We start from the raw sequence: 27,908 nt of genomic DNA on the forward strand, positions 1-27,908 counted from the left end.
TGACGTTTCTGTTAAGGTTATTAGGAATATATTTGATTTGGGTTGAACCTCGACGCTTGCAATCACATCTGGCCAGAAAATCTACATGTCAACGTCATAGTTTATGTTTATCATGGAATAGGATTGACTGTCCTTGGAACACCCAAGGACAGAGTGTGTGGGAGGCAGTGGCTCAGTGGGTAGTGCTTCTGCTTGGGAACTGGAGGGTTGCCGGTTCGAGGTGCCCCTGAGCAAGGCACCGAACCATCAATTGCTCCCCCCTCTGCGAAGGGTGGTAATGTAATGTAAGTCGCTTTGGATAAAAGCGTCTGCCAAATGATCGTAATGGAATAATGTGTGTGTGTGTGCGTGTGTGTGTGTGTGTGTGTGTGAGAGAGAGTGTGTGAGGTAAAATGTGCCAAAACATTGATTAGGCCATCGACCTGGTTTGCCTACGTGCCGCGCATCCCGTAATGGAATAATGTGCGTGTGTGTGCGTGTGTGTGCGTGTGCGTGTGTGTGCGTGTGTGTGTGTGTGTGTGTGTGTGTGTGAGAGAGTGTGTGAGGTAAAATGTGCCAAAACATTGATTAGGCCATCGACCTGGTTTGCCTACGTGCCGCGCATCCCGTCTTAAATCCCAGTGTGAGCAAATCGCTCACACCCGTCTTAAATCCCAGCTGCTGGATGCCATCCAATGCCATCCAGCTGCGGATGGATGGCATCCATCTCCGTGCGCGATGGATGGTGCGCGATCCGTGCGCGATTTACGCGCCTTGTTGGGTGTATCTATGACGTCACAGAAGCCTGGGAACTGTATATATCCGCGCGTCGGTCCAAAAGCGATGGGAACAAGTTGCACCCGAGCTGAAGCGCGCAGTCTCGTAGCAGCGTGACCTGATCTCCGGCTGCTTGTCCTCAGGAAACCAATCGTCTCCATCCAGCGGCGAGTTCGCGTTGAGCTGAGCTGAGCTGCGGAGGACGCAAACAGCAGGAATACAACTTTAAATCTTTGTCGTCATCTTCTCCAGGCATCATGAATTCAGTTTTCATCTGCCTACTTTGTGGATTGTCGTGTGGCGTGTTTGGAAAAAGTGAGTAAAACATTTTATTTTATGTTTTTATACTTTTTGTTTGATGCAATAGAGCGCCGAGGTGCACCGGACACCTGTAACATAAAGGCGAGCTTGTGTTTCTGTTGTTCTATAGTAATTATGACGTTATTCGGTAAGCTCACAGCTGAATTGTGTTTTAAAGGTGGTAAAGCGTAATCGATGATCAATCAATCCAGGGCTGTTATTGTTTACGCACTATTCCAGCGACTTAGATACTGTTAGAATTCATCTTGACGCTATTTAATAAGAGATCGGGGTCCAAACTCCAAAGCTGAACTTTAAAACTTTCTTTATTCAGGTGGGGAAACATTTGTATCCTTAAATGGCGGCGTCATTGTCATTTAACGCCCAATTAAGCGCTGTGTGTTGCTGTTGTGCTTGTAAACCTCAATTAGCGCCGAGTGTTGCAGGGCAGATAAGCGCTATCCTGCGGGACACTTGTTTGGATAGAGCGGACTTGTGTGGCCTCTCTGCCCGGCCTCTGTGGACTCCTGCCCGGGGTGAACAGGCTGCACACAGGGCGTTGTTTCCTGAGCCTGATGATTTTGTCTTTGTCTAATGGAGGATCTATAGATGAAGGAAGGAAAAGCTCCAGTGGAACCTTTGGTCACTCACTGGTGATTACACTTACATGCCCGACGAGCAACTGAGGGGAAACGCTGCCTGATTGTACCCAGATTGTAGATTTGAAGTCCAAAATCTTAACATATATCATCAAGTTAAGAATCCTCTCAAACTTAATTGCTAGTTTTTATTTTGGATCTTAAAGGATAAATGAACTATGATTTTGAAGTTGTGATGAAATTTGATTTATTTGATGACTTTATAACTGCAAACCAAGCAAAAGGTAATAATAGAGACATATTTCACCCTCATCCTGCCTCATCCAGCCATTGTTCAGAGCTGTAAATGAACCTGGTGTGCTTATTCAATATGGTATTAAGAAGCATTTGTAGAATTCTTTATATCAGAAAACAAGTTTGAAAGAAAACCAGTGAACAGTTAATTAATGTGAGTTAATACAATCACTTGTTAAATCATTTATACGCTGTAGTACATGGAGCATTTGGCTTATTTTGATCTTTACCTCATCACTCCACGCTGCAGAATATAAAGTTTATTGTGTAGAAATGTTAAGTGAAGTGCTGTTTGCATGGTTTTTCCCCCTTAGTTGTGTATATTTTCCTTTAAGTAAAAGCCAGGCAAGACATTCATTTTTGAATGATTTGGGGAGATTTAGTGTAAATCTGAACTCAATTACTTCAGAATGAGGCTTGCAGTCATTTGTAGGTTGTTGAAAAGGCCCCAGAGCCCAAATGAGTTTTCTGACATCCTCTCCTTCTTCCCTAACTGTGTGTGTGTGTGTGTGTGTGTGTTTCACCTACTTGTAAAAACCAAGGAAATAGTATAGGAAGTGCTAGCTTGCATGAGTAATGCTTGATCTGCCCAATGGCACATCCACTGGGAACAATGATGCTGACGATGAATGGTAATAATGGAGTTCAGCACTTTAACACACACAGAAGGTTTGTATTGAGATAAACTCTCTTACTGGCAGCCGCAAGAGTGATTTAACTGCTGACAGATCAGTAACCTGGTAACGTCCAAGGAGTGTTTTGAGTTCTATTTGTGTGGCGTCTGTAAGGAGCTTTCAGCCTGAAGGACGGACTTCCCTGAACGATGGTTCCGCTGTGTTTGGGAGGAAGGAAGGGCGGACAGACAGCAAACTTTATCTCTCATTAATAAACCTCAGCGATCGAGTGGAGCAATGTCTTTATTTGACAAACAAGAGGGACACTGCTTACGCATTTCCATGTAAGTTGTCAAGAGGCCCCCCACCACCACCACCACCCCCCTGGCCCGGCCTGAGCGAGGGGGCGTGAGGAGGTTGAGGAGGGTCACTGATATTCTGGGTGGAGGAAATTAGCAGGAACGGGAGCTCGCCAAGAGTTTAGTTAGCCAGGTTGTCGTCAAGGGGGAAGAAACAAACAGCGGGCCATGTGACTGAACATACCCACAACCATCTATAAGCCTCAGAAAACAATGCACCTAATGAGGGTTTCTCAAATTGTGGTAGGTGTACCGCCTGGATGTACGCCGGACGGCATTTAGAACTTCTCAAAACAAAACTTTCAATTAAAAACACTTTTTTGGATTGAGGTGACGCAAACAACTTTTTAAGAATTCAGCTATAGGAGATGTAGATTCACTTAAAGTCCTTTCTGCTGCCTATTGGGTGTTGGGTTTTGACTCTGAGTCCTTATTTACAATATTAGTTTAGCAATATGGTGCAGCCAAAACCTTACAAGATGACTTTGACCTCTGAATTCGCTGGGAAAGTAAGTTCACAGTGATGTAATTGTGATGGTGTGTGTGGGTTTCAACACCCTCCTCTTCCTCCTCTGGCTTCTCTTCATCATCCTCTCTCTTTGCCATGCAGGTAAAGAGTTAAAGGGGAAGTACAGCGTCCCCATTCTGGACGTGAAAACTCGAGAGCTGGTCCTGGACACCAACCAGACTCTGCTGCTCAACTGCAGGTGAGTTTCACTTCAGGTGTGTGTGTGTGTGTCTTTGAATGCATCACTATTTTCGAAGAAGAAAAATAGAACATGTTCTTCTTGATTCCCCCAAAGACCATCAACACGTCTATGCTAGAATGACAAGAGCATGAAAATAAATGTTCTGTGTCTCCGCCTCATCTCTCTGTGACTTCACGTAATGAGGGCCGCGTCTCCTAGGTGTCTGGACATTAGTACAGGATAGTTTCAGAAGTTTCAGGGTAAAATGTCATCGGCACACGCAGTCAACATATTTAACAAACTAAACTTGACCTAAAATGTCATGTAGAGTAGATTTTCCAAGTGTTCCATGAGTCAAAATACGGACCTGGAAAGTGCCAGTGCCCTCATTCGTACAAGATTTATGAAATCACAGATTTATTGCTTTAACCCTCAATATTTGCTGAGGTCACTCTGTAAACTGGTGATGCTCCTTGTGATCATTTGACCCCTTCACTGACCCCTTTATTTCTTTCTAATGGACAATTTCCCATTCAGATATCTGCACTTTTCCACCAGTCTGTTCTAGGCTGCGCAAGTTTAGGCCCCATGGTGATGCGATTTAATTACGATTAATCATTGAATCATTTGCTGCATCACAATTTGTTAATTCTTCACAATTCCAGTACGATTTAATCAGATTCGATGCTCCGTCACGTTTACTTGCTGCTACTCTTTAAAAACTTCACACTATTAGCAGAGTTGATACAACCAAGGAGTCTTTACAACAGGGGTCCCCAACACGTCGCTCGCTAGCTACCAGTCACTCGCTAGCTACCAGTCGCTCGCCGAAAGGTTCAAAGATTACATACATTTGACAACACATCGTCACGTGGTAAAGCTGTTTAAATTTCTATCCAATCAAATTCACAAACATCCCGCCTCCTTTTGTCACAAAATGATTATAAGTCAATCAGCTGTCAATCCAACAAATGGCGCTGCTGTCATGTTTGGTTACGTGACACCGCAACATTCGGCTAGCAAGCGCACGTTGGATTTGACGACGACCGCCCCGAAAAAAGCCCCGATAAAAGGCAACAAAATACGAATGTTAATGACAAGTGTGTGCGTGACTCATTTGCAGTGCGATCACGTCTGTGGAGCACCACTTCACCAAAGTCCACGGCAACTTTTCACGGGACTTTCCGGCTGCCAGCAGGGCGTCATGTGTCGTTAGCGAACTCACATTTTCATTTTTTCTGCAACTTAATACGAGACAGAATGATAGGATGGTCTCGGGCCAACTACAGGTACAGAGCAGTGTGCGAAAAGATGAGTGACAGTTGGGGAAAAAAGCAGCATTTGGATGCATTGTGTCAACATAAAGGCAGAATGCATAATTTGCTGAAATAAGTCGTCACGTCGAGCAGGGTCCACAAAAAACCTTCACAGACATGAGAACTGTGCATCCAACAGTCCAGTTGGAAGAAAAAAGAAGCTCCACTCAGGCTCTCAATCCAGTGTGTGTTCTTCCCAACAGGAAAACACTCTGAAGAAAACATTCCAAAACTGTACGACAGAGAACGTGCTTGCAAGAACATTCCAAAACTATTTTAATTCCTCGTGGAAATAGTACCACACTCACTGTCATCTCACTAACAGTGATATGTGGATAGACATAAAATGAGAAATATAAAAGGTATATAAAAGGTATAGTATTAGTTAAATAGTAAAATAAGTAATAACATTGTTTTTTGTTTCTATGAGATTAATATGATGTGAATTTATTGGCGTGAGCTTGACACTGGAAATGTATTCAGAAAAAAACATGCTTATGTTGCTGAATTGTGTTGAGTGTTGGATATCGACATTTTGTAAATGTTCACTCAAAAGACGCTTATTCAGCTAGTTTGGGTGGAGAATCAGCCATGTGGATAAATGTGACCAACAATGTAAAACATGAGTAGCTCTCAGACACTTTTATTTTGTCAAAGTAGCTCTCAGAGACAAAAAGGTTGGAGACCCCTGCTTTACACGCTTCACTCTGACTCTACCAGGGGCCGCTGGGAGGTGAAATGGTTGCTCCCAGCAGGTTTGGCCAGCGATCAGGAGAGCGCCCGAGTGGAGCAGTCTCGCTGTGGCCGAACGGCTCAGCAGTACTGCAGCCGTCTGACCGTCCGCCGTGCCCTGGTGAACCACACCGGCATGTTCCGCTGCCGGTACCGACGCCGAACCCGCCGACAGACGTCCGTCTACGTGTACGTCACAGGTAAGACAGTCAAACTTTGGAGAGCTGACCCGCCAGGCCCCCGTATCACTCTCGGCCCTCGCCCACCCCGCCCTGTATTGTTTATATCCCCCAGTTTAAACAGGATGCAGTGGGTGCTTAATTCAGACCAATGCCAGAGAGCCAAATTATATCTAAACACTGTTTGTCCAACAGCACATCCTTCGAGGTGACTCTGGCACAGGTTGGACTCCCCCCTGCCTCTTTTTGCTCCCTCTGCCTCCCTGTCAACTATATATAAATTCTTTTTTACTTTCGTTTACGTGCTACCTCGGGGGTCCAGGAATAGCCCAGCTGCTGAAAGGCTCAGGCTTGGGCAGAGTTTCCCAGGGCATCAGCCTTATCTACTCCCCTCAGCCTTGCTCGAAGCATCCTGTGCAGGGGGGAGGGCTGAAGGGGGTCTGCCGGGAGGGGATGTTGCCGTGTCTCTACAAGGTGGCTGTAGGGAGGTGTGTGTGTGTGTAGAGGATAGGATGAAGGCCAGTGGCTCACTGGTATCCAGGGGCAGAGGAGGCGCGATGTCTGCCTGTCCGGCCCCTGTCTTGGGGTGTGGGATGGGGAGTGGGAGGGTGGGGGCGTTTGGCAGTGGCGGGCACGGAGCTGGGCTGGAGGCCAGGGTCACAGGGCACGCTACCGCTGGGCCAACAGGACCCTCGGGAGCCATCAATCGCTCGGGTCGCCGCGTCCATTAAGCTCCAGACTTGGCTTGCTCGGTCTCGCTCTCGCCTCAGACTTCACCTCCACCCCAGACCTCAATATGGAATCAAAGCAAGAGAAGGAAGCCCTCGGTCCACTAGTCCTTGGGGTACTTTTGTTCAAATGTTCAGAGATTTGCTTTCCTTGAATAACACCCTACAGTAACAAACAATACAGCGAGTAACACCCACAACGTTCAATGGCAAAGAAATATTATAGCCATCAAGCAGGGAGGAGAAAACACAGACAGGCTGTTTGATTGCATCTAAACAATCTGTGTGTTTATTGTTGATTACAGGCAGTCTTTTAATGAATGGGTATTCAATGAATGGGCGGGGGGGGCCAGTGTGTGTGTGTGTGTGTATGTTTGTTTTTTGTTTGTTGCCTAGGGTGATATTGTATGCAATGTTTGTGTTTGCTAGAGAGAGCGAAAGTCTTTTGTTTTGCGCTTTCATTTTGACCTCCCGCCTCCTTATCTGAGCCATACGTGTCCCTAACCGCAGTGTTTGGGTTTCAGACAGCCGGCGGCCATTTGTGGAGCTGCGTGGTAACAGCCCGGATGTGTTGTTCATGAAGGAGAAGCAGCCGCTGGTCATCCCCTGCAGGGTGACACACCCCAATGTCACCGCAACTTTGGTAAAGGTAAAGCAGAAATCATGATCTGTATATGTTTATGTTCGTACCCCTGTTCTCCATCAGGTCCTCACACATGCACCCAATCCTGCCCCCCCTCCTCCCCCGCCCCTTGTTTCTCCCCCTCCACATGTTTTACCACATTGTTCTTATCTTGGCACCCGTTGCACCGTGGCGTGTGTGCCGTTCCACTTGTTTGCGTTCCGTGTGCGGATATGTGTAAAAGTGTATGCGGATGTGATTGTGAGTGTCGGCATTCAAGTGCTGAGTGAGGGAGAGTGGGAAATAGCGAGAGAGAGAGACGGTGTCTCTAAATGCAAAGAGGAGTGTCGGCAGAGTTCACCATCTGCGTGTGTGCGTGTGACCTGCGTGACTAAGTGTGTGCGTGTCTCTGTGTGCGTGTTGCATTGACTTGTGGAGATACGCGTCTGCGAATGTGCGTTCCCGTCTTTTGACTAAACATGCCGGTGAGTCAAAGATGACCCATTCTCTACCGGCTTCTCCAAATGAGTGGCGCCCTCTGCATCCTGTTGGCACCATTGTGGCCTCTTGAGACAGGACATGGGGTCTGGAGTGCCCCCTTTGGCCCCCAGCCAGCCTCACCTCCCACACCTCATCCCGCCACCTCTGCTGGAGGCCCCCCCCCCCGACTTGCCAGCTCGCTCCTGATGCCTTAAACAGCTGGCAGGCGTGCGGGAGGAAGCAGAGGTGCAGCCCGGGCAGCGACGGTCGGCCCTGCAGATCAAAGTGCAGCCCCCGGCCCTTTAATCATCACCCAAAGACCCCGGCAGGACCTATCATGAATACGAAGGCTATTATGTCACTGACTCTGATGAATAAAACAGACCAGAGAATCCCATAGATGATGAAAATCCTTAGGAAGTCCAAGCGATCAAGATTTGGGTTCCAGGAAGTGCAAGAACAATATTAGAGCCACACGTCATTTCCACTGACTGAGGAAGAGCTTGAATCCTTTACTCAATGTGCTAAAACAAAACGGAAACACTCCAATTCATCACATTGAAGTACGTGATTAACAGTAACATAGAGGAATACTACAGGATCCAAAGTAAATGTAGATATGTAGAACAGACCCCATTTTATCTGCAGCTTGTAGAGCAACTTTGTGGAAATTCCTCAAAACTGCAGTTAAATACCAAAGTAACTTGATTCAATGTGCTGCTGCTGGTTGTTCCTGATAATAAACCATAAATCTGAACCTGAAGGAAACATGGCTGCACAAGAACACACACACTCTCTCACACACACACACACACACACACACACACACACACACACACACACACACACACACACACACACACACACACACACACACACACACACACACACACAGCTCCTGTTTACTGCACTTGCTGTCCTGCTCCCATCTCTGTACAAATGCTTGGAATCACAAAGGTAATCATGCTAAAAATAGCTCCCCTCCTCTTCCTCCTGCGTCTCCCTCCTGCCTTAACCCCTCGCCACCAGGAATCTGCTCACTGTCACAACCTCTGGAGTGTTTTTTTCCTGGAAGGACTTTGCACTTGGATCACCATGATGACCCGTCTCAACGGGAACAATGCCCCTGCTCCTGTTGCTCTCACTGTGAAAGTGACCGGGAGGTCCGGGACGGAGAGTGCGAGAGGGGTGAGGGGTGTGAGAGGGGGGCTTGATGTAGAGTTCCAGTCCATATCCTGTAGTAACAGGATGAGAGGAGATGGACTGGAGTCACGTTTCTCACATCCTGACCTCTCTGAGTCTTCTCGCTCCTCCTTCTTCACTGCCTTCCACATTCGTCTCATTTGTCCCCCCCCCCCCTCGCCGTAGAGGAGGTGAGCAGGGAGCAGAGTGCGCAGAGGGCGTCGACACAACTCCACACGGGTGGCCGGAGTCAAGCCTGGACTTTGCCGGACTGAAGGGAAGGGCTCAGTGGCGTCTGAAGGGGTCACCTCATTCTGGGAGTGGAGCTGTTAGCTTGTTCACACTGGGGGCGCAGGAATCGGGTGGAAGTATGTTTGTGTGTGCGTGTGTGTGAAGGTGGGGGGGTCCACCTGTTCCCTTGAGAGAGGGTGGGATGCTTCCACTGTGTCACAGAAACTCTAGTAAACATTTCCTCGGTCAGCTTTGGAGAAAACAACACGGTTACACAGTTCCACAGGCTGATTTATACCAGCAGAATAATGTCAGAATAATCCACTGATCTCAGTGCATTCACATCTAAACGTCTCCTTAATGAAATGGAACCCGATTCCAGAAGTCATAAGTCGCTGAAACATTTGTTGAATCTTCCCACAATCCGAGTCATTCCTTTATCTCATTACATTACATTACATTACGATCATTTGGCAGACGCTTTTATCCAAAGCGACTTACATTACAGTTACCACCCTTCGCAGAGGGGGGAGCAATTGAGGGTTCGGTGCCTTGCTCAGGGGCACCTTGGCAGGAACCGGCAACCCTCCGGTTCCAAAGGGGAAGCTCTACCCACTGAGCCACTGCATCTCCTGCTTGTATGAGGAGGATGAGGTGATTGATGAGCTTTGTCTTCTCCTTCCCCACAGTTCCATGACCACAAACTGCCCCCAGACCACAGGAACATTATTTGGAACAGCAGGCAAGGTTTCATCATTCGCAGTCCCAACTACTTCTACGTGGGCCTCTTCTTCTGCCAGGCCACCGTCAACGGCACCACACACTCCTCGCATATCTACTTTGTGCACAGGCCAGGTGGGCTTGTCTTCACGATACAACGCAGATCACGTGTCACCTTGTGTGTGTGTGTGTGTGTGTGTATTTGGTGCTTTTTCACATATTCTCACGTCTTCTCTCCTCAGTGAGTAACATCATGAAGGTGTATCTGAACAGCAGCGACCCTGTGCAGGCGCTGAAGGGCGAACGAATGGCCTTGAACTGCACCGCCACCGGAGAGCTGAACACCAGAGTGAACATCACCTGGGATTATCCCGGGAAGGTCAGACCTGCACTATACACCATCAATCACCTCTACTGATTACATTTATGTTGTAGCTGAGCCTCCTCTTCCTCTTCCTCCTTCTTCACCTGCAGAAAAACAACACCGGCTCTGTTACCAAGCGGATCTTAAACAACAAGACGCACTTGTTATTCTACAGCATTCTGACCATTCCCAGGCTGCAGCGGACAGACCGGGGCCTCTACACCTGCAGCGTCACCAGCGGGGGGAAACTCAAACAGGAGAAAGTCACCGTTTCTGTCTATGGTAAGGCCGTTTCTGAGGAACTCATGAGCCTGAGCAGCGTCTGGATCACTGTCAAGGTAGATGAATGTGGCAGTTATCAAGCGATTCCATTCACGTGTGCGTTTGCTCTCCTTCAGACCGCCCGTTCATCCGTCTGAAGCCCCGGCACGGAGCTGTACTGAAGGCTCAGGCAGGACAGAAGTCGTACCGGATCTCTCCGAAACTCAAAGCTTTCCCGACCCCTGAGGTCATCTGGTAAGAGCTCAGAACTCCCGCAAACCCTTGGGAGCCCAAATGAGCGCTTCTCGCCCTCTCTGAAATCATCTGATTCTGTGAATATAAACATATAACTGCTTTGTTATCGTCTCATTTTCATTCCCTGGACATTCCTCATCCTCATTAGGGAGCCGTTCATCTAAAGAATAAAAATGGATGAATCTTTATCAACTGGGGAACCAATGAATGATGTGCAAAATACAAACAAAAGCTGTGCTCATTATATTCCATTAGTCATATTTGCAGTTATTTTCCTTTTGTATGGCCCAGACGTTTTCTCCGAGTTGAATTCTCGTTCTTCGCTTCCGACAGGTTGAAGGACGGCAAAGTGGCGGCAGAGCAATGCTCCCGGTACCACATGGATGACAATTCACTGGTGATCCGGGACGTGGCAGAGGAGGACGCTGGGACTTACACAGTCCTGGTCAGAATCCAGGAGCACAGGCTGTTCCAGAATCTCACGCTCAAACTTGATGTCAACGGTGAGAAACCATGAAATTCCTCACTGGCCAGAACCACAATTTCTCCCCTTTCCTTAGCCTCCCCCATTAAAACTTGTATCTGTGTGTGTGTGTGTGTGTGTGTGTGTGTGTGTGTGTGTCTGTGTGTGGGGGGTGGCGGGCGGGGTGTCTTTCTTGGCAGTGAGTCCTCAGATAGGGGAGAAGGCCGTGTCACTGCAGGACCCGGGATCTGTCCCGCAGGGGAGCAGACAAGCTTTGCACTGCACGTCCCGCGGATTTCCTCCTCCTAACATCCATTGGCTCTGGCACCCCTGCCCAACCAAAGGCCTGTGAGTAGATGACAACATGACACACACACACATACACACTGCCTCCATACTGACGTCCTATGCTTTTACACCATAAACCACAGAAATGCTATTCAGCATGACAGCGTATTCAGATGGAATGGGAGTTTTCAGCCACATGTGGGAATTTTTCATTATCCAGTAAGATGGAACTCATGTAAATTGTTATATTATCCAAAAAAGTCTAATTCATCTGGAATAATGGGGAATTTTTAGGTAAATTTGAGGGCAAATTTGTTTTGAAATAATTCAACTTTTTTGTAGATGTTTGGGCAGTAAATTGTTAGACGTGTATTAGTTCTATAATGGTGCATACACAGAAATACACACAGTACTAAAATGTTTACTGTATTTATTGTATGCTAATTCTGTCGTGTGTGTCGGTGTGTGCTTGTGCGCGTGTGTGTGATTCTGAAAACGAGACATGTTTTGTCTATTTCATCATGTGTTCAGACAGGGTTTCCTTCTTGTAACCAGAACAGATGCCTTTGGGAGCCTTTCATGTGTGTGTGTGTGTGTGTGTGTGCTTGTGCATGCACGTGTGTGTGTGTGTACACGTGTACGTTCCATCACATTTGTGTGTATGCACGTTGCTTTCCCCATATGTTTGTTCTCTTACAGTCCTTATGTCTTTTTCCATATGTTTGTTCAAGTGCATGCATACAAAAGTGTTTGTGTGTGTGAGTGTGTGTGTGTGTGTGTGTGTGTGTGCCTGGTACATTCACAGACACAGTACACAGTGTCGCATCTCAGACTTGAAAGGGCAGAGAAAAAAACACACTTCAATAGGAGCCAGTTCCGTGCTCTCAGTCACGATTTGTTGGTTTCCAAATCAAACGCTATGATTTAATGAATTTCCTGTGCAGGACGCAGGGTGAGAGGCCTGTTTATTATTGTGATTGCACACTGCATCCTGTGATGCCTTTTCTTATATCTGACACACACACTATGTATAAAGTTCTCATGAGAAATGGCCCGGCCCAGCGATACCTGGGGACCATCAGTTAGTCCGACGCACACATATGAACATGCGACTCCGGCGAGCACTTGGCAAAAACACGGCAGGATTGTCGTCGGAGGTCAAACACGTATTGTGTTGGTTATGACCGAGTCAGAGAGGTTAAGTATTACCTGAGAGCACCGCAGCAGCCGCCCACACTCCATTCCCCCGCAGAGACACGCTGACATCATCAGTGTGCTTGACCTTTAGCACCGGCACTCTCGCATGGCGCCACACCTCCGGGCAGGCTTTACCCATCAGCACCTGCAAATGTAAACCCACGCAATGTACACACCAAGCTTCCCGGCCCATTGGTGATGCTTGAGTGTTTTCTGTGAGGTTATGATCTTCAAGCTCCGTCCGTTAGAAGTGTCCGTCTTCACCCAGTAGGCGTGTTACATGCTGAGAACTCCCAAGGATTCTACACTTCAATTACAATCGTACATTTGTTCTGTACTTCATTATTGTGCAGAAGTACAGAATGTATGAGAGTGTCTTCAGTGTTCTTGTTTCATTTTAAGAGATGCAATCTGCACGTGGAGGGACAAACTGATCAATTAAAACAATTTTTTATGATTGGTTATTGGATATAGTGCTGAATAATGGAAAATAACTGGACTGTGATTTGGTGAATTGCCAGTAAATCAAGTGATGTCCCAGCAGATTACATTTTAAAGTTTGCGTTGTGGTCCTCAGGGAAGCTCTGTTCTGGTTCTGGTTGTGTTTGTGTGTGTCTCTTTGCTGTAGTCAGTAGTTGTTATTGCCTGGATCCTCACTGGGCCCTTGTTCTTTGCAGCTCGGCTGCACCACGAGCCTGACGCCGCTCCGGAGGAGGCCCAGGGACAGTGGACCAGGCTGGGCCAGGGTGAGAGGCCCTCACTCCTGGGTCTCAGGTCCACTCCTGGGTCTGGCCCTGGGAACCACAGCGCTCTTATCTGGCCCGGGCAGGAGGCGCACTGGGCTTCCTGTGCGAAAATCAGAGCGCTTTTCCTCTCGTTGTTTGGCTTCCTCCCCGACGCGAGACGCTTCCCAGCAGCGTGATTGTCCCTTCGTCTTCAAACGTGGCACAGTCCGCTTCCTCAAGAGCTTGATCTATTCTTGAGACCCCCCACCCAGCCGCCCACCCCCCAACTCCTCTGCCCCCCTCCCAACCCCCCAACCCCCTTCCCTCACCAGCTCTGCCCTCCACCCCAACCCAGCATCCTCCACCTCATCAGAAGAACAAACCCCACTGCCTCCCCCCTCCAGCTTTGAGCCCTCCTCCTCCTCCTCCTCCACCTCCACACACTCATCAGTGCTCCTCTGTAGCAGCAGAACTATCAGTGACATGAGCAGTCCTATGTGATGACCCAGTCACCCCCACACTGGTGTGGAAAGTAAGCAAAGTGACTTTGAACACTGCTGAGCAGTGAACACACCAGGAGACACAAGAGAATAGAGGAAGAGAATAAAAGTGACATCACTAAGGACCAAAGGCGACCTGCTTTAATGATTATTTATTTATTTCATTCATTGCCTTCAGTTTATGTCCTCCCAGCCATCATGTAGTTGTTTTTACGCTTTTACATCCCTTGTTTCAGACATTTTGAGCCAGAACAAGTGCAATTCCATCCATCCACTAGCCACATTTCTGGAGCTGCTTTGCTTTTTTTGTGTCCTAGAGTGGTACTATAATGGGTGCATTAACACACACCTGTCCTAAGCCCTGACATCCTGATCCGATCCTGACATCCACCAAAGCTGTGGGTTTCTGTTCCGATTTTAGCCACGACTAGCAGGTCAAATGTACTCACTTCGGACGGGCGAAAAGGAGAGAGGCCAAGCTTTGTGTTGTTCACTATGGGATGCCTACAGTTCTCTATGGAAAGACTGGCGGTCACCTACCATGTAGGACGTCTCCCCAGACCAAAGACTATGACTCCCCTGTGTCATCCCCTGTTGTCCAGTGTCATCCTGTGCCAACTGTCTCCTGTTTGTCAAATGATGTAACAGCTCCGTTCCGTTTGTATCGAAAGCTCCTAAAATCAGCCGTGTGTGTGTGTGTGTGTGTGTGTGTGTGTGTGTGTGTGTGTGTGTGTGTGTGTGTGTGTGTGTGTGTGTGTGTGTGTGTGTGTGTGTGTGTGTGTGTGTGTGTGTGTGTGTGTGTGTGTGTGTGTGTGTGTGTGTGTGATACAAAAAGCCATTTGAAGAGAACAAGAAAATTTATATATATATATATGTTCATAAATATATGTGTGTGTGTGTGTGCGCATGTGAACGTTTGCATGTGAATCAGCAGGAGTGTGTCTGTGTGTCTGTCTGTCTGTCTGTCTGTCTGTCTGTCTGTCCCATTCTACGGGTGTCTCCCAATGTGATTCATTCCTTGTATACAGATGTTCTATGAGTAATATATGAGTCTAATATTTAATAATTTTATACAACTAACTTACATATGACAAATGACAATATTTGGCAACTGTGTATGAAACTGTTATGATGTCATGAAGTGTTATATACAGTAATGTGTGTTTTTGCATTAAACTTTGCTTACATTTGTGTATTGGTTTCTATGTCTGTGTGGTTATTCTGGGTTTGAAACAGGAACAGAGACACTAAGGTGTATTTTAGGCCAGGACAGGACAGGACAGGACAGGAGGAAAGGGCAGGAGATGACCCCCACTGATACACACATTGGAACGGTCCATTCATATTTCCTTCTGTGTTATATCACATTAAACAGGCGGCTGCTCACCCTGTTGTCAGGCACACTCTGTGAATGTGGCTGTGAATGACTGACGTATGCCTGCATGTTCCTTTGTATTCTTAACCATGTTTGTGTCCATTCAACCATTTAACTAATAGTGTGTGTGTGTGTGTGTGTGTGTGTGTGTGTGTGTGTGTGTGTGTACACACACACGTACGTGTACATGTGTGTGTGTGTACGTGTGTGTACGTGTTCGTGTACGTGTACGTGTGTGTGTGCGCACGTGCGTGTGTGTGCGTGAGTATGTTTGAGTAAGAAAGCCTCTCCTGGCAGACGTGGTCACTTTTATCTGCCTGTGTGCATGTGAATATGAATGTGGTGAGAGTTTCCGTACGTACGTGCCTGTGTGTGTGTGTGTAGGTGTGTGAGCATCATGTTCAGTGTTATGCACAGGGTGGGCCGTTTCTGCAGAGGCACACTGTCTAGATGCCAAGAGGAAGAGCAATCAGTGAACGGAGAGGAACCAATCTGAGGGAGGAGCTCGAAACAGAAAGAGACAAGGGAGGACAGAGAGCAGAGAGCAAGACAGGGATAGGGACAGAGACAGGGAGGAGGTCGAGACACCAAAACCTCTGTAAAAGACAGAAATTCAAATACATTTGTGGCAGTAACTATTATATTACGTGTTATCCAGTATTATTAATTATTTACGTATTAATTACGTATTATTAAGTGTTATGTTGTTGTGATAGATAGATAGATAGATAGATAGTCCCTGCCGAGGTGCCCCTGAGCAAGGCACCGAACCCTCAATTGCTCCCCCCTCTGTAATGGGTGGTAATGTAAGTCGCTTTGGATAAAAGCATCTGCTAAATGATCGTAATGTAATAGAAAGATAGATAGATGGATAGATGGATAGATAGATGGATAGATGGATAGATGGATAGATAGATGGATAGATGGATAGATAGATGGATAGATAGATGGATAGATAGATAGATAGATAGATGTTGTGTGTTCTCTTTCAGTAAATGTCAATAAAATGCCTTCTTAGATCATTTATGACCATGAAATTGTGTTATAATGGTTCCTCTCCCCTGAAACACCAATTCATATATAATCACGCAATTATTTATGGCTGATTGGATTTTTATGGGTCTAAAATAGATTTATGGTTCAGATATTGGTATAGAGACTAAACACGAGGAAACAATCTGTTGGGCCAGATTCCGAATAATAATGCATATTAAACGTTCATCATCATTACCAAATAGTTATGCAACATGGAGGAGTATGTGACACCATCTTCTTCATCCATCAAACTCCTTCCCTTTGTTTTCAGCTTCATTCATCATCTTAACAAGAATTGCATAAATAACCACAAAGCGTCTTGCATTAGCTCCGGTTCCCACAACTCTGCTGTGTAATCGATGGATTTAGACCAGTGAACACTTGTCCTGGAAATGTGGGGTGAATTGTTAAGAATGGAAGGAAGTTGATCCACAAGACGACAATACCACCTCTGCATTCCCCAGAGATGGACAATCCAGCATTACGTAGCACTCCAAAGATTCACTATTGTCACGGTTACTGAGCATACAAGAGCAGGACACGAGGCTATAGATGAAAATGTTTTGGTGATGATGATTCCAGGGTGAGATAACATCAGAGTAGTGGTGATCAAGGCCTCTATTTGGAGCTCTGGTCTTCCTCCCACTGAAGCGCAGCTGCAAAACTCACATCTGGAAGCAGTATAAAGTGACTTGTGTCAACACAGCTGAGTCCCTGTCCCTCTCCTCCTCTTCCTCCTCCTCCTTCAAGGTGTGCGTGTCCGACGTCCTCCTCCCTATGGAGCCCCGTGAGAGAGAGAATCCCTGCCACGTCCATAAGCAACCACATCCTGAGCATTGCACACAGACGGGAAGTGCTTCAGGGAAAGAATAAGGTGTGTTTGATGACAGTAGAGGCCCAATATGCTTTAATTTGTAGTTTTATTAGATATTGTGATGTCCAAAATAATCCATATTAAGAACCATTACTGTCTCTCTCACGCTCAATCCCTCACACACACGCATACATGCAGACTCGTGTCTATGCACCTAAACTAACTACCAGTACTTATCGACAGTTTGCATATTGAGCTGCCCACTGAGTTGGAAGTGGACCTCTATTGTCCGCTCATTGGAAAATATAAGCGCTGCCATCAGTGGGCAGAGGTAACAAGTCTGTGTGTGTGTGTGTGTGTGTACGTGCCTGTTTTTGACAAAGTGGGTTAAGTGCTGGTTTGTTCATGCGGATGTTTGTGCGTGTCCGTTCCACAGACGGTGGGGGTTCTGACTGTGGCAGAGGCCTTTGTGTCTGGAGTGTATCGCTGCGTCACATCCAACTCTGCTGGCACCGATCAGCTCGACATCCACTTCTACATCACAGGTGAACACATGAGATCAAACACGCATGTGGATACAATAAAAGGGCACACATCCTTCTCCTTCCGCATCTTTAAATAGGAAATAATTGGGCGATTTTGATGATTTGTCACCATTAGCATGCTAAGTCATTTCTGTCATTTCTCTACTTTTGTGCGGAAATTTGAATGAATGTGAAATTTACAAAAATTGACTGAAATGATGCTGTAATTTTGATTGTTAAGGTTACAACTCCATATTTTTTATTACATGTGTTGTGACACAACATTTCTCTTTCTTGTGCTTCCTCACCCATCAGCGCACACACACACACACACACACAGTGGTGCGCATCCACACACACATTTTCTTTGCCTTTCTTCAATGTTCCACCTTATTATTGCGTCACATACACACAGTGCACAGCTAACAGTATATTTACTACTCAGTCTGCTTGATCTATGTTACTATGGATACAGGGATAGATTTTGTTTTTGAGTACGATTTTGGTGCTCGAGCCTCCGCTACGCTGTTAGTGTGAAAGCAGGAGTGAAACAGGAACCTGGGGCTGTTATCGTTGCACTTCCCCATGCAGCGCACTTCCTTGGACTGGCAGGTCCACTTTATTTCGGGAGGCCTTGGGGTGTTTGGGAAAGATAAACACTATCTTCCATCAGGAAACTCTCGAGCCGTTTCCACGGGAAGTTTCAAATGGCTAAAGTAAATAAAAAGCCTTTACACTGTATTCCACTAGCTGCTTTTACCCAAAATAGCCATTCAACATTGTCATCAAATCAAAGGTTACAGAAGTGGAGGTTTGCGTGAATCAGCCCTGAAAGAGTTTCAGGAGTTCTGTTATCTTCCCTCGCTGCAATTCGTCAATCTACTGTTTCTCCTTTTCATTTTTCTCACTTCCTTTTTCATCCACCTCTGCGTGTGTGTGTGTGTGTGTGTGTGTGTGTGTCTCTCTCCCTTACTCTCTCTCTCCCCCTCTCCCTCTCTCCATCCCTCCTTCTGTCGTCCCCTCAGACGTCCCAGGGGGCTTCAGTGTGAGCCAGGAGGCGGAGCCTAGAGAGGGCTGGGACCTTCAGCTCACCTGCATAGCCAATAAATACCTGTACACAGCATTGTCATGGCAACGAGTTACTGGCAAGGAGGACGCCCAGTCTCAGAGCCCTGACCTTAATGGACAAGTGACACATGGAGAGTTCTCCGATTGTCTGATCCTGTGGCTTAGCAACTTGACAGCCAGAGAATCTGGGACGTACCGATGCTCCGCCCATCACCTCCTCACCGGACAGAAGACACACCTTGATACACAAGTGGTGGTTGCAGGTGAGTGTCATCATCAATGGATGGATCAAATTTACTATATTTGACATTGAGTACAAAATTCCAGTGTGCATTTGAATCTACACACACACACACACATACTCACACACACACACACCCTGGGGTGCTCCATAATGTGACCCCTAAATGATTCATGGGTCTCCGAGCTAGAGGCCCTTGAAGGTGCCCGAGATTAGGGATATTTATTGTCCGGGGGCCCCAAATGAGCTCATTGAGCCCCAGGACATAAACACAAACTGAGCAAATGCAGAGGCAGATAAAGTGCCATGGGGCCCAGGCACACCAAGGTAGGACCTTTGTCTCATTCAAGGTAACATTTATGAACAAAGGGCCGCTGCTGGAATTTATTCATGTTTTCTGACGGCCTTTACAATAGTGAATGCATAGATTTAAGGGCTCCTTCATTTTTTGGACATGTAACTTTGAGCTTAACGCACACACGTAAGAGTTTGCCTCAATGATGGAAAAATAGTTTTAGAGTAATCCAGTTACAATCCGGTTCCTACAGTCAAAGTGTGCTGAAATTTGCGTTGCGATTGAAAATCGGATTTCAATCACAGTATCATTATTTATATGACGTCATCGAAAGAGTGTCTCGCGGGCCGGATCAAACGGCCGGAGGTTCCCCACCCCTGAATTAACGGCTAATTGGGTTAGGGTTAGGGTTAGGGTTCTATTATATTAGTTGTCGATGTGTAGCTAATGGGCGCCCTCTTTGCCCAGGCAAATACCAACCCTGCCTCATCACAAAATCCAACCTAGTCCATTTGCATGAAAACTATTTTTTGTCAATCGATGTAACCACGTTCTCCACGTTTAACTCAGAAGAAGCTCAACCTTCTGTTCAATGTGCACCTGTGTTGTTCATACAAACAAACAAACAGCCCCTCTCACAGAGGGTCTGCTGCTTGGGAATAGGGTCCCCTCAGCTTCCTGGGGCCCCACCCTGCCTTTGCTCTTGCACTCCAGTTCAGCACCTCTTTCACGTGGGAATGAGCTCTTGTCTGGAGGAAGAGCACACAATGGCACTTCCCACAATGCCACATTTACAGGCCCCTACACAGAGCCAGAGGAACAATCAGCCAATCAGACACTGTCAGGCCCCAAGCCTGTGGACAATCATCAATTGTTGTCCAGGAGGAAGATAGGGGAAACAACAATCAGTCGCCTGGTTAAGTGACTTTTCTTCATGTCTTTTACTGCTGTTCTCTATACAATCAAAGCTCAATACGTAGACTTCCTCCCTCAGGAGCACCACAAGGGATTACTAGAGAGACAAGGTGTATAAAGGAGCCACAGAGAGGGATTAAGAGATATAAAAGACAGGGAAAAGAAAGCAAAACCCACATCAGGTGAGCGAGAGTCAGACATTTTTGGGAAGTCATGGTCATCTGTTCAAATTACAGCAATGGGAACAAAAAAAAACAGCTCATGGCTCCTACGCACAGGCTAATTACTGATGAATCACTGCATATGTGAGAGGAAATGGGTTTGTATTGGAGATTATTTCAGGGTGACTAAGAGGCCTGTGAGAAACTTGAGGTCAGCTGACACAGAAATGTGTCACTAGTAGAGCACATTATTGTCCAGGAGTGGCACCGTTCCAGAACACAGAGAGAGAAAATAAAACAGGTTCAATTCATAAGAGATCTATTTTAGTCCAACAATAACAGAGACTGCACATGGGTGAGTGACAGTTTTACATAAGAAATGTGTAAATGAGTTGCTATAACAATAAAATATTAGTGAGCAAATTCATCATTTTTAACCTTAATTTACTGCAGGTGAATCTCATTGGTTAAACTAGCAGGCAGGGCAAAGTCACCATTATGCAAGTCACAAGTAAAGACAAGGCAGGTCTCAACTGTCTAAACTGATGAAATCACGTCACTAGTCCCAAGTCCCAAGTCCTAAACTATCACTTTCAACTTTCTTAATGTGCTGTATACTGAATTTAAAGCAATTTAATGCTCAAATTGTTAATTCTTTCATTCTTTCTCTCAGAGTCTGTTTTGATTATTTATGTTAAGTCAAGTCTCAAGTCAGCAGATTTATGTTTTGAGTCTGTTATGTGACCTGAGCCCACATCAATGTAAATGAGTGTAAAGTATAGTAAAGATAAAACCATTAAGAGGTTGTGTGTTTCCTTTCAGTTTTGACGCCTCCAATGCTGCTACATAACCTGACAGATTGTACCGTCAATGTGAGCAGCTCGGTCACCCTGGGCTGTCCGTCTCGGGGCGTCCCCCTCCCGACCATCACGTGGTACAAGAATGAACTCGCACTGTCACAAGTATCAGGTACAAAGACGCCGTGAACCTCAAACCGTCTTTGTGTATGTCTGCGCCATGACCTTTATAAGTGTTAAATCCTTTCTGGTCCTCAGGTATCGTCATAATGCCAGAAGACGGGACGCTCCATATCGATCGAATCACAGTGGAGGATCAGGGCTTGTACACGTGCCAGGCCACCAATGAGAGGGGGTCTGCAGAGACCTCGGCCTATATTTGGGTCAACAGTAAGTTTGCAAATAGTGTTTTTAAGCACATTTCTCTCAGTGTGATAGTTTGTTTTTACTGTGAGCCTCTCAGACATCAAACTCTTCCATATATGGGCATTATTATGTCTGGGAGTCCATTGTTTCCATATATATCATACATGTGAATGCCGTATTTACACACGTGACACATTTAAGGAAGCATCTTGTCTGGATAAACATTGATCAAAGTGTGTCTTAACACACTATCAGTGCAGCTCACACTCATCCTTTTGTTCAGGTCTCTTCATTCTCACACCCACATACAGACACACACACACACGCACGCATGCTCGCACACATCCGCTGGCTGGAGAGGCTGGCCCCACACGTTTACTACCCCCGTTTGAGTGCCTGTCCCCGGGCAATGTGCGGACACTTCCCAGCCCCCGGACCTGGAAAGAGGAGTGGCGGTGTGTTGTTGTTTTCTGATCAGTCAGGAAGGAAACTGTCTCCCGTTTTTATTTCCTCCGGAAGGGACCGGCCTGCATCTCAAAGGGTCCTCTTTGCACTAAACTGGCTATATCTTCATCCTCCAGAAAAGAGTCAATTTCAATTTAATGATGAGGATGGGCGGTGATATTGTTTGACTGGTGTTCAGGGTGAGGATCAGGGTGGGACGGTGAAAATGCAGTGCATCCATTTGGAAGGGTGGAAAAAAAAATATAGTTGAAGCATGATCTGTGTGTGTGTGTGTGTGTGTGTGTGTGTGTGTGTGTGTGTGTGTGTGTGTGTGTGTGTGTGTGTGTGTGTGTGTGTGTGTGTGTGTGTGTGTGTGTGTGTGTGTGTGTGTGTGTGTGTGTGTGTGTGTGTGTGTGTGTGTTCAGGTTCCTCAGAAGCCTCATTCCTGGAAATTCCCACGCTCACCTGTACCTGCTTGGTGGCTGCTTTTTTCTGGTTTTTGCTCACGCTCCTCATACGCAAACTTAAACAGGTGAGATGAGGTAACATATGTATGTACAAACGCACACACACAGACACACACACACAGTGGGATGGAGTCCAGGTGTGCCATCTACTCAACAGTAAATCAATATTAGTCAGTTCAGTATTCAGCGTAACGTTTCCTTAGACAACAGCACAGACATACACACAGTACATATATACATAGTGTGGTAATATAGTAACTGTATATTGTGGCTGTTATGGGTGAAGAAATGGAAATCCAATGTATGTTTATACATGGTTGTTAATTGTTGTATTTTGTTCTGATCTGCTTCTGATATAAGAATATAACATTCCATTTAATGCTTATTTATTTTGCATCATTTCTTTCCTCCAAAGCCAAACCGCTCCAGAACGAAGCCGGAGTACCTGTCAATCATTCTGGACACAGGCGACGGGCCAATGGAGGAGCAGTGTGACAGGCTGCAGTATGACGCCAGCCAGTGGGAGTTCCCCAGAGAGCGCCTGAAAATAGGTACACTGGACCTCTGGGTCTGCAGGAGGAGATGTTTGAAGCATCCTTACTTAGACTATGAGACAAAACTGAAAGGATTTTAGGAATGTCATGTGGCCCAAAACAATGGCACAGAGGGGGGAGCTGTTCAAGATCCTCAAAGAGATGTGAGGACTTTCTCATAGGTCTTATCAGATATTACTGGGAGTGTCTGTCGTTCCATTAATCAGACTTTGTGTTTGTGGTGTGTGTTGTCTGTGATGATCTAATTGGCTCCACCAGGGAGAGTGTAAAAACTGTGTTTACTGGAACTAATCAGCTCTCACTATCATCAGGGTGGGATTGAGCAAGATTTAGACGGATAACTGAAACTGTTGATAGGATACAATGTCTTTTCCCCAACAAATTCTGATTTCCAGGATGGATAATAGTAATTAATAAGGTTGCTTAAACACACACATCTCTCTTCATCATCTTCCTCTCCCTCTCTTTCTTAGGGAAACCTTTGGGACGTGGAGCTTTTGGTAAAGTGATGCAGGCAGCAGCGTTCGGTATACACAGCGCCGACAGCTGCAGGACTGTCGCAGTGAAGATGCTCAAAGGTACATCAGCAGTAAAAAAGCTGTGTTGACCTCCGTTGGGTGAAAATTTGAAAATGAAAAATGTTATTAAATACAAATGACTCCTAAATCCTAAAACATGACCTAGATTGAGATTTTTTATTTCTTATAGTCCACAAACAGTGTTTCAAAATAAGAGAGTTGAGCTGTGTCGCAAATTAAATCCTCTATATGTCATTGCTTTTGGTTTTGCCTTTTGTCCAACAGAGGGTGCTACAACCAGCGAGCACAAAGCACTAATGACTGAACTGAAGATCCTCAACCACATTGGAAACCATCTGAATGTAGTCAACCTTCTGGGCGCGTGCACCAAGCCAGGAGGTGGGTGAGAGTGTGTGTGTGTTTGCGTGCCTTTCCTCTAAGTAGGATTCTTTATGTTTGTGTCTCACGTTGTTTGTTTTTGTGCGCAGGGCCACTGATGGTCATAGTGGAGTACTGTCGCTATGGCAATCTCTCTGCCTTCCTGAAGAGCAAGAGAGATGTTTTTGTGCACAACAGGGTGAGTTCAACAGCCACAGCGGTGTCAAGATCACTGCCTCTCACACATGCAACTCACACACACACACAAACCCACTATAAACTCACTTATGACATCTGTGAGCATCTATGGCAGCTTTTCATTCATTTGATCCCCCTCTCGCCATGACAGCTGATGGGAGGAAAGAATGCAGGGCAGAGGAGTCTGTGCCGTTTGTCTGATGGGGAGAGCAGCGTCGGATCAAATGATGAGAAGATAGACTGCGATCTAGGTAAAGCAGCTTCATTAGTACAGACTTAAGGTGTACAGATGTACAACTTCTTACATCTTTAATCATCATCTTTGTGTCGAATGGCCCCATATCTGCTTTTTCTCTCTAGATTACAAGTCTGTCTCCAACTCTCCTTTGTTCTTGGAGGATCTCATCTCCTTCAGCTTCCAGGTGGCACGGGGGATGGAGTTTCTAGCCTCCCGCAAGGTCTGCTGCACCTCCTCCCTTTCTGTCCATGTTTGTGTTTTCTGCATGTGGATGCGTGTTCAGGAAGCTCATGATGGTCCCTCTCTCTGTGCCTACTGCAGTGTATTCATCGAGACCTGGCGGCGAGAAACATTTTGCTCTCTGACAACAAAGTGGTGAAGATCTGCGACTTCGGTCTGGCCAGAGACATCTACAAAGACCCTGACTATGTCCGCAAGGGGGACGTGAGTACACACGAGCAGAATGTTTCCATCAGCCTCAATCAGCCTGTTAACTGAAATCAACATAACTTTTAAGCCAGTCCAACTTTAATAAATGCTTCCTCCCATGCTTGACCCTTTGCGACCTTTGACCTCTGCTGTGATTGTCCGAGCAGGCGCGTCTTCCTCTGAAGTGGATGTCTCCGGAATCCATCTTTGACAAGGTGTTCACCACGCAGAGCGACGTCTGGTCCTACGGCATTCTGCTCTGGGAGATCTTCTCTTTAGGTAAACTGGCAAGGACTCACCAGCCTTGACCACTCATATACAGCAACTAAGCTTGTATTTCACATTGGAGTGTGTGTGTGTGTGTGTGTGTGTGTGTCACAGGAGCTTCCCCATACCCCGGCCTTCACATCGATGAGGAGTTCTGCCACAGGCTGAAGGCAGGAACAAGGATGCGAGCTCCAGAGTACAGCACGCCTGAGATGTGGGTTGATTGTTTGTATTTACAACAGGATAAAGTCAGCGTCCCCTCTGCCAAAATATACAAAGTAACAGACTTTGATTGTAAATTAACTGTTTGTGTGTGTTTGTAGTTACAGCACGATGCTGGCATGCTGGGAAGCCAGCGCCTCAGACCGGCCCACCTTCACCAACCTGGTGGAGACCCTTGGAGACCTACTACAAGAAAGGGTTCAGCAGGTCAGGACAAACAGACTGACTGACAGACAGACAGACAGACAGACAGACATAGACATACCGCATAACAATATGTGTAATATGTGTGTACCCTGTTGAACCCTTTCCTGTAGCAGGGCACACACTCTCACCTCTGACGAGCAAGTGAAATTAAAAAGGCAAAGTATACATTTTTAAACATGTAGGTACGCACAGATCCCTGAATGTGTCACTGCTGTTGAACAGGACGGGAAAGACTACATTCCTCTGGGATCTTTCATGGCTGAAGACGTCAACAGCAGTGAGACTTGCACTGGAAACTTCTCCACCAGCCGACACCCTCACGCAGTCACCAACCTGGGGTGAGAATAAGAGAGAACACAGTGTGCATCAAAATCCAGAGTCAGTTGTATGACGCATGAAGTAACAACAGGAATGTGGTTGACAAGGAATAAAAATCCCCTGATGTTTTTGATCTCTGCAGTTACATGAGGGGAATTACCACACTGCTGACCTTTGAGGACCTGCCCTGTGAGGAGCCAGACAGCCCTGAAGTAAGAACACACACAACTGTATACACACACGAACATGATGCAAGCACAAACCGATATGAACAGAGGCGCCAAAATCTCATATGTGTGCTTCAGGATGAGCAGAGTGACAGTGGGATGGTGCTGCCATCAGAGGAGCTGAAGCATCTGACACGGAGCAACTGCATCAACAACGGGAAACTCAGGTAATGGCCACAACATACTGTCTTACAATCACACAATTAAGACAATCACATAATCTATGTCCCAAATTTAGGTGTAATGGCTATTAATGTTTGTGTGTTTAGGTTCTTCTCCTTCAGTAAGTGCAGCGAGAACCAGATGCCCCGTCTGTACAAAGACATCAAAGGTCTGCATGGCGATGAGCCGTCCATCCTGCCGTGTGACTGGGAGTCTGATGAGGGAGGCTCCCCTCCTCCCGACTACAACTCTGCCTTTCTTTATCCTTCCCTCTAGCATCCTGCCTTTTCTAACTGTTTGGAAATGATTCTCCTGCTCTCAAACACTCCTTCTGCTTTTCCTCTTGGCAGTCTGCATCCTCTACCTCATCATCATATCTGTATGATTCACTGACTCCCTTTCCTTCTCCCACACCTGTGCATCCAAGCAATGGCTTGGATATAGTTCTTTAAATGTTATAGTATAGTGCAATAACTGCATCCTCAGACCTTCACAGCTTCACAATCATGGAAAAGGGCTTTGGCCAATTTGCCTTACATTGCATAATATTGATTTTTGACACCCAGTAAAGCAGGGTTTTTATGAAACTAGAATAAAATCCCTCACATCGTTGTCCAAAAAATGTGCCGATTGATAGTGTTGAAAAATAACATATCAAAGTTGTTTGGTTCTATGCTCGGCTCAGAACTTATCAACCAATCACTTGTAGGTAATTTTCCAAGAGCAGCTAAGTATTACCTGACAGTACACACGCAGTTACACAGAATGTATTTAGACATATTAGAGCTTACTGTACTGGTACCCTGTGCACTGAGCTTTGTGCGAGAGGGACACCAGTTTCAAATGATGGTTTGCTCCTCGCACACATCAACTATATGCTGGAAGACTTTATTAATGGAAGTATAGTATGTTAGACGGTATGTATCTATTGGTATTTATTTCAATGCTGCATCATTTCATGGCCAAACATTTGTGTTAAATGTGATATATGGCCTTTACTGAATATACACTGCAGCCACTATCAACTATGATTTGATGTAACTGGAAAACTGCATCCCAACTTTTTGTTACAAAGTCTATATTAAAGTCACACTGCATTTAGTTGTAAGTACTAACAAGTGTTCCGATCAATGGCCTTTATAAACCTATGGCTGTATGGTTAAAGACAAGTCACTGCTGTATATCTGATATACGATACATCCCTGACTGCTGTTAACCTCAATAAAGAAAATAAAGATGTTAATTTTAAATTTTTTTTCCTCGTCATTCCTCCACCCTTTTTCTTTACCTCTTATTTATCCTATCATTCTTCTTCACCTTTTCTCATTCTGTGGTTTCATTTTTTCTTTATTTTCTATTCACTAGTTCACCTGTTTTCTCACTATCATTACACAGTATTCCTTACCTTTTTTCATGTCTGCCATTCTTTCCCTTCAGCTATTATTCTATTAGTTTGAAATACTAGCCCTCAAGCTCTTTCCTTGGCCAAGATGTGGGCATTTAAAAAATAAAACCAATTGTGGTTATTTTTCAAGATTGACAAATTATAATTTTCCCCAAACTTGTAGCAATGAATGCTACTACCATCTAGATGCTGTGTTTGAAATCCAAGTTCTCTTGCCCCTTTTTCTCCATATTCACATTCCTAACCAGAGGGCTTTTGGGAAACCGGAGCTTGTGAGCTGTGCTTTCACAGGCGGCCTCCAGGGGGCAGGATGGGCCACTGGCATGGGTGGCAAACTTGTAAGAAAAAAATTATAAGGACAGAAATAGGAAAAAATTTGAATAAGATGAGGAAAATGTGAAGACATGAGAAAAAAAAAGGAAAATAAGG

At 45.9% G+C, this 27,908-nt stretch overlaps 1 protein-coding gene across 2 annotated transcripts; it reads left to right on the plus strand.

Annotated features, from left to right (window-relative positions):
• Nucleotides 1–817: 817 nt before the first annotated feature.
• Nucleotides 818–27,307, plus strand: flt1 (fms related receptor tyrosine kinase 1). 2 transcript variants are annotated; one of them, XM_076158191.1, is made up of 30 exons: nucleotides 818–1,071; nucleotides 3,533–3,629; nucleotides 5,648–5,859; nucleotides 7,091–7,215; nucleotides 9,771–9,936; nucleotides 10,044–10,180; nucleotides 10,276–10,447; nucleotides 10,564–10,681; nucleotides 11,015–11,184; nucleotides 11,345–11,492; nucleotides 17,015–17,138; nucleotides 17,515–17,623; nucleotides 18,628–18,933; nucleotides 21,105–21,251; nucleotides 21,338–21,469; nucleotides 22,315–22,421; nucleotides 22,772–22,907; nucleotides 23,384–23,488; nucleotides 23,714–23,827; nucleotides 23,917–24,005; nucleotides 24,156–24,255; nucleotides 24,365–24,462; nucleotides 24,564–24,686; nucleotides 24,839–24,950; nucleotides 25,053–25,152; nucleotides 25,262–25,367; nucleotides 25,590–25,705; nucleotides 25,828–25,897; nucleotides 25,991–26,079; nucleotides 26,182–27,307. In XM_076158191.1, the coding sequence occupies exons 1-30, from the start codon at nucleotides 1,014–1,016 to the stop codon at nucleotides 26,348–26,350; spliced, it is 3,855 nt and encodes a 1,284-aa protein (XP_076014306.1). In that variant the 5' UTR covers nucleotides 818–1,013; the 3' UTR covers nucleotides 26,351–27,307. The 2 variants fall into 2 exon arrangements, with proteins under 2 accessions (XP_076014306.1, XP_076014307.1); XM_076158192.1 differs by lacking the exons at nucleotides 17,015–17,138; nucleotides 17,515–17,623; nucleotides 18,628–18,933; ... (15 more) ...; nucleotides 25,991–26,079; nucleotides 26,182–27,307 and adding an exon at nucleotides 13,307–15,034.
• The last annotated feature ends 601 nt before the right edge of the window (nucleotides 27,308–27,908 follow it).

Source organism: Genypterus blacodes, unplaced genomic scaffold (genome assembly GCF_046128005.1).
Source record: "Genypterus blacodes isolate CSIRO-AG114 ecotype Tasmania unplaced genomic scaffold, CSIRO-AGI_Gbla_v1 ptg000076l_1, whole genome shotgun sequence".
Classification (NCBI taxonomy): Eukaryota; Metazoa; Chordata; class Actinopteri; order Ophidiiformes; family Ophidiidae; genus Genypterus; species Genypterus blacodes.